General features: G+C 40.8%; 1 protein-coding gene across 1 annotated transcript; it reads right to left on the bottom strand.

Moving 5' to 3' along the window:
- Positions 1-386: 386 nt before the first annotated feature.
- On the bottom strand, positions 387-3,495 carry LOC121605761 (claudin-1-like). The gene is made up of 4 exons (XM_041935825.1): positions 3,125-3,495; positions 2,542-2,706; positions 1,419-1,497; positions 387-1,328 (listed from the first exon to the last, which is right to left on the bottom strand). The coding sequence occupies exons 1-4, from the start codon at positions 3,324-3,326 to the stop codon at positions 1,163-1,165; spliced, it is 612 nt and encodes a 203-aa protein (XP_041791759.1). The 5' UTR covers positions 3,327-3,495; the 3' UTR covers positions 387-1,162.
- Between the last annotated feature and the right edge of the window lie 3,580 nt (positions 3,496-7,075).

Here is a 7,075-nt window from a genome sequence, read left to right as displayed (position 1 = left end):
TGCTTTGCAGGTTTATTCATGCAAAATACAAAATAATAATAATAATAATAATTGTGATATATTTTCATAGATTGAGCCACCCGCCAGTATATAAAGTTAGAATCAATAAAGTGAGGAGCACATGAATGCATCAATATCTATAAACCATTAATATAATGTATGTTATTCTGAGCTGGACCATTCTGCATAATGTGTACTTTACTTTAGTGCTTTAAGGATATGTTTTATAGTTTTACTTTGTAAATTTGAATGTTGGGATGCAGTACTTCCTCCATCACTGACATTGCTCATGTAAAGCAAGGCAATATTTTACTGCTTCGGGCTGCAGCAGGCAAGTTAGCATTCAAGTGTAAAGCCGAGTCGAGTTGAGTAATCAAGCATCTAAGTTCACAGAAAAATATCATAATTTATTATATCATGTATCATACAAAAGCCAATACAGTGTGGATGTTATCATTATATAAAATACAGTGATGAGAATGTAACATGTCAACATGATGACCTCTGGAGTTACAGAAAAAAAGAAGTTTAATACAGTGTGTAATATAATAATATACAGAAAACAAATTCCTTTTATTTTTCTTTTAAAAATATACATACGTCTTTCAAACTGGCACATAAAAATGAAATAGAAAACTTCAGTCATATAAAAACAATATACACAAACACATCTATATTAACACCAGTGTGAAACTGAGGAGGTGAAGGGGATGATTTGTCTGCCAAGGTAAACTGTATGAGTACAGAAATCTTACTATAGAGGGTCAAAACTGTACGTCGACTCTGTAAACTATTACCATACAACAAGTGTTCTTCACTGCTGTTTGTGAAGAGCAAAATCATGATTTCATACTTAAACAAACTGCCTGTAAAAGCTCATTGTGTGTAAACTGAAGCAATTTAAAAACTGATTGTTTATTTGTATTTGTCTGAATGGAAAAAAAAACAGCTGACAGCAGCAGATATTGCTGAAAGATGGCACCCAGATACCAAACAAAGATGCATACAGCGTTAAAAAAAATTCTACAAACAAGCTAAAAAAAATGGGACTCAAAGTCATGAGCCTGGTCATTTCCTCAGCGCTGAAACAACAACCTGCACCAGTCTGTAAAATTCACCGTTGGACTGACTGTATCAAGGCCTCCACCCCAGCTCTCCTCCGCTAGACGTAGTTGGACTTTTGGCTGCTGTTGGGGAAGAGGTGGTTTGCGCTTATGGACTCGCTCGAAGAGGACCGCGAGCACCTCCGACAGCTCAGGAAAGCACCACCGGCCATAGCGAGGAGGCCACCAGCCCAGCTGACAAACACCGCCTTACCAAACTCAAAGCTGCAGAGAAAAAGCACAAACAAAACATTTAGACGCACCAACTGCATGTAATCCCACTGTGTGTGTGTGTGGGTGTGTGTGTGCGCGTACCTTTCCAGGCGGTGAGATTTATGGAAGGTCTGAACAATCATCGTGACATACCATGAGGTTATGATGAGCGTCAATAAGCCTGAACAAAGAAAACACATTATATTGTTGATAAGCACAGGTTAAATCAATGATGATGATCTTCCTTCATCACGATACTGCTCAATATGATTCACTTTACTTTCTGAGGATTATTTATAGAATTTCATGAGGTTTCTCTCAGATAGCTCCCCAGTTTGTTTAAAGTGGCATTTAGGTTGCTTTTTGGATAAATTATTTTACATGATTGGAGTGGAAACATTATTCATTTAAGAATTGCATTTCTGTTTAATTTACAGTACTTTTTATCTTTATCTTTTACATTGTTTATCTGTAATTCATTGTTATTGATGCCTATCTTGGACAATGACATTAAGAAACAGGTCTCAATAAGGCTTTCCTAGTTAAATAAAGGTTAAATCTACATAAAACATGTGATCAAACACGATGAATGGGTTACGGAAGCCCTGAGCAGCAAGTGAGAAAAATCATTTATTTGTGAAACAGGTGAAAACATTTCTTTTTAAGTTCTAAAGTTTTTATAAATTTGTACAACAATGGTGAAAAAAGTGGGAGGTGATTTTTTTTTTTTGGTCTGGATAATTTCTCTGAGAGTTTGGTGAAACACTCATTTCGGCCACAGGAGGCTGAAGGGAGAGCAGTTGGTCTTCACGGCTTTCTGGCAGAAAGCTATCTGACAAACATCCTTTCGAACACGTGGTTAATGTTGTGAAGGGGTCTGTTTTAACACAAGCGATGATCTTTTCCTAACAAAACAGTGTTGTTGCCGAAACCAAACCAAGCTGCGGCTGAAAACTGAAAAAAGTCAGTTAAGTCTGAAAATAATAATGTTTACTTTTGTCTCCTGCATGAATGTCCTGTTTGACCCATTCATCCACCACAACCTCCTCCCTACATGCACTTTGTCGCTCTTCATGCTGCATCAAACGGCTTTCCAAAGCCCCCCTGACAGAAAGCTTTCCGGCTGACTGAGGATTTCTTTTCTCACATGGCATGTTGTGTTGGACATGTTATCCGGTCCGAGCGCCTATGAAAGCCTGTCAGGCTCTGCTGCCGCTGAACTCACCTGCAACCATGAACATGATCCCTCCGATCACAGCAGTTGTGGCTTTGCTCTCAGGCTTGCCGTCCATGAAGTGGGTGCACTTCATTCCCACTGTGGAGACCAACACTGCCACGGTGGAGAGGAAGATGCTGAGCAGCATCACGGCCCTGGTCGCCTGGACCTCCGCTGCAGGAGCAGAAGTGGGAATGTTGGTACACATATAGAAGAAACTTCTCATCGACACAGTTTGTAAGTGTTGGACATGATCTCCGTCTCTCTTTGTATGAGAGGTTACAGATTTTATATTATATTATTTTATATATTATATTATATATATTTTAATAGCACAACATAGTTGTGAAATTTTGTCAAAAAGCTGAAATAAAAATTACAATTCCAGAAAATATACTAGAGGACTGGCGGTATCTAAATTTCACAAGAATTAAAAAAAAATAATTCCTACATGAATATCAGACTGGGGCCATAAAGTCAGATGAGGTCAATCCAAATATCTCATACAACAACAAGCACTTCTGGTTAATTATAGTAACTTAATGTGGGTGGAAGGTATTTCAACAAGCGGTGTCTGGTTTTCAGAGCTTACTGGGCAGCTTCAGGAGGGACTGGTGAAATTCACAGGTGGTTCTCTCGTTGCCGCTGCAGCTCATCCACAAGCCCTCGTAGATGCGGTGCGCTTTGCCCTGCGACTGTTTCTTCCATTCGACCATGAAGGTAGCGGCCACGGTGGCAGCCAGACCGACCAGTGACAGCAGGAAGCCGAGGAGCTGCAGTCCCGAGCTGGCCATCGCTTCCGGAGAACGGCAGCGACAGTTCAATGGATAATAATAATTAAAAAAAAAGAAATCCGAGAACTTTGTAGGGAAGTGAGCAGAAAAACAAATCACAAAGAAGAAGTAGTTGGAGCAAACAGTCGCTGATTTGAAGTGGTCCCCCTGTAAAACGCCTCCTCGTGCCCCTTCAGACCGTTATGCGCGCGCTCCGCTGCAGCCTCTATTTAAAGTCCAAAGCGCGTGACGCATGAGAGGTCTCCTCTTCACCTGCGGCGGATAATGGGAAGATGTTTAAGGCTCATGGGAACCAGTTCATAAACTGTGGTAAAAACGGACCATTTAACGAAAACATCTGATACACCAGAAGAGTTGGACTGTGAACGTCTATTGTCACACATGTCAGAGATAATAAATAAAGCCCAGTCTATCTGTTTTTATTCATGTGAAGACAACACTGATGCAGAAGTACAGGTACCATCAGACTAACATTGAGTCCATACTGCAAATACAATATAAAAACAATTAATTCAACATAAAAGTCACACCAAACCATTGCAATACAATGTGATGTTAATCCTCACAAATGTATTACAGTTGAAGAAATACTATTTTCACACAGTCTTGTATTGTTGGGGTATTTTTGGGTTTCCCTTGGAGGAGCAAACCTGAAACTTGTATTGTATTATTAAGATGCAAAAAAGTAAGAATTCCAAGTTCTTTTAATTTACTGATGTACTGCTCAAAGTGTCAGATTATACTAAATAATTAAGAATTACACATTTTTACCAAACAAAAAAGAAACATGGATAAACAGCAATTTATGTTATGTTATGTTAAGATTTAAAAAAAACATTTTAAAATTGTTTATCACTAGAAACATCTGGCAGGCCAAACTGACCTTAAGGTGGGCCAGCTTTGGCCCACTTTGGGCAGCCTTGTTGTAGTTGAATCAGCTCAAGTGATACTGCAGAGCCTCTGGTTACACCCACAGGACGCATTAACCTAAACAATGTGCACTTGTTGCTGCGTCTGGGTCAGGGATGGGCTGGCAGAAATCAAACTGGGTTATCTGTTGGTTGACATGCGGACTGAGTATGGATAGCATGGACGATGTGGGGCATGTACAGCGGCAGAACACATTGGTATAAAGGCGACCCAGCTGTCAGCCAATCACAAACACATGCAGTTGCACAGAAATCGGGATAATAATGAAAATAATTTGTTTTTATTTGCAGTTTATATTTTTGGTATTTTGTTTTTGTGGGCAATTGATGGTATGTCGGGCTAAAGACTAGTAATTTTGCATCCTGTGGTCTAATTCCTACAAATTACATGCATCGCATTTTCACATGATAAGATGCTATGGTGTCTAGGGGCTTTTTGAGCTGGCTGGCAGGCTTGGCAAACTGGCGAGATGGGTTGCTGCTAATCCTGGACACAGAGAGAACAGATGTGAGCCTTCATGCAGGCAAACAAAATCATCTCTGGCAAAACAAGCAAGCAAAAGCAGGTGACTGAGCAGGAAATGTGGCACATGTACAAACAATGCATGGCACAAAGATCCAGTGGATACTGACTGTCAGCGTCAGGAGGTGATGGCTCGATTGCAGGCAGGTGTGCAGAGAGAGAGAGGACACACAACACGCATCATAAAAGACTGAAAATCACAAAAAACACACTCACAACAGCCAAACAGCAGCCAGGGAGGAGGGGTCGTGACAAAATATGACTTTGCGGTGAATGGAGAAAACATGCAGAATCAGTATGAGGCTTTAATCCTTCAGGTCAGCTGCAGAACTGTTCATCTGATCTACTTTCATCTGAAGCTTTGATATGTTTAGTGTATCTACCAGTAGTAGTACCACATCATTATCAATTTACCACATTACCAGCATCTCTCACATCCACTATACTTGGATGTTTCATTTAAAACCTGCTTGTGTCCAGTATGTTATGACAAATCACTCTCTGCAGGACGGCGCTTGATTGCTGCTGTTGACCCGAACAAGCAGAGGTCCACATGCTCAATTGTCATTCCTTTCCTCAGCAATTAACAGCAGCCAGCTCAGTGTTCAGTCTTCATTTTACCCAGACAATTACCAAATTATTTGACCATATTTGGTGAAGGGGATGCCAGTTTGTAAACACTCTGCGCTCGCCTGTTAGGTTGGACCAGTGTCCGCCCTTTCCTGTAATAGACGTCCATCAAAACAGTTTGCGGCAATTAAAGTCACAGCTCCCATCTGAATTCGCCTAAAGCAAGTTGTTCAGTATCCCCTCCCGTACAAGCAGTTAGTTTACTCCCATTGTTTAATATTACTTTAAAGGTCTGACTGGGTCAAACTTTATTTCCAAGGAATTCCTGTTGTATATTTGCAGGCTGCAGGCAGAACCGGATGGTTAGTGACAATATCAGGAAGAGTATACCACTTTCCCTGTGATTCTCCAATCCTTCTGGTTCTTGTGTAACAAAAACCATCCATCATGCGGCCTCTGTCCAAATATAAAGAGCATGCTCAGGGCCAGAGGACTGTGCAGGTAGAAAAGACCTGTCATCTCTCATCCCGGCAGTCTGTCCTCCCACATGGACATGGTGTTTGTAAATCAGCTGTGCTTCAGAAGTGACAGCGGTACCCTCCCCTATATGTGTAATGCTGACCAGGTCACATCCAAGGGGGAGGATGTTGTGACAATCGTATAACGATGACCGTAAGATGATCTGTGTATGTGCTGGACCACTGCATCTGAAGTCTGTCTTTTTATATTCTGTACATGTGCTTGTGTGCTTCTACAGTATATCCTGTACCCCGCTGATGTGGTGTCATTTGCAGCCACTGAAACAACCTGATTTCATGGAACTGGTTTGTGATACAGGTACAAGAATCAGAATCAGAAAAGAATTTCCCCGACTGGGGATAAATAAAGTTTTATCTCATCTTATCTTATCTAACATTAACTATGACATTTTTTACGGTGTGATTCACTGTGTATTTCTGTTCAGATAATGAACAAGTTGCTCAGCGTGACTATGACTCTGATGCCTGATCAGCGGATACACCCACTTCCTACAGTCATACAGAGTCTGTATGCCTGAGATGAAGACACACACACACACACACACACACACACCAAGGACCTCAGATACTGAAAGCAGCAACATTCCCATCAGCCTCAGCTGTTGTTAATGTTGAGTGCTAATTAGCCTGTGCTAGGAAGCTAACAGGCTAAACTAAGATGGTTAAGATAAACATTGCTCCTGCTTAGCGTCGGCATGTTAGCATAGTCGTTGTGAGCATGTTAGCATTTAGCTGCTAGCATGGCAGTAGACTCCTGTAATATGGAGGAATTTGTTTCCCCAATGAGACTCCCAAAATGGATAAAGGACAAAGTTTAACAAGTGCAAAGTGCTAAGATGACAACACATAATAACGCTTAAATTTGGAAAAACTGACTCTGAGTCACTGAGGGAAAATAACAAAACCTTATCACACACACAAAAACATTCCCCGAATTGACGTCCCAAACAAAGTAGGAGGCAGTTATTCCTGTCTTTATCAAAAATCAGCAGATTGTTTCCTCTAACAAATAAATGTCAGGGTGTTTTATGTGGATGTGAAAGTATGGAATGGCCACGAAGTGTAAATGTGGCGTTTAAAGAGGTAAAGTGCAGGCTGTTTTTCTCTGAAGGAAACTTAAACCCTTCGAGATCGGTTGTAAACTTGTAATTGTTTTCTATCAAAGCTCTGTGGCCGGTACCTTGTTTC

The sequence above is a fragment of the Chelmon rostratus genome, chromosome 4 (assembly GCF_017976325.1).
Source record: "Chelmon rostratus isolate fCheRos1 chromosome 4, fCheRos1.pri, whole genome shotgun sequence".
Classification (NCBI taxonomy): Eukaryota; Metazoa; Chordata; class Actinopteri; order Chaetodontiformes; family Chaetodontidae; genus Chelmon; species Chelmon rostratus.
Note: the sequence above shows the minus strand (reverse complement) of the source record. Positions and strands in the feature narration are given on the sequence as shown.

Excerpts from the sequence above, each read along its gene's own strand:
- LOC121605761 (XM_041935825.1), bottom strand. The coding sequence starts at position 3,326 with ATGGCCAGCTCGGGACTGCAGCTCCTCGGCTTCCTGCTGTCACTGGTC. Across the intron at positions 1,498-2,541 it reads GATCATGTTCATGGTTGCAG|GCTTATTGACGCTCATCATA; the intron begins GTGAGTTCAGCG and ends TTCTTTGTTCAG. Across the intron at positions 1,329-1,418 it reads AAATCTCACCGCCTGGAAAG|CTTTGAGTTTGGTAAGGCGG; the intron begins GTACGCGCACAC and ends TTTTCTCTGCAG.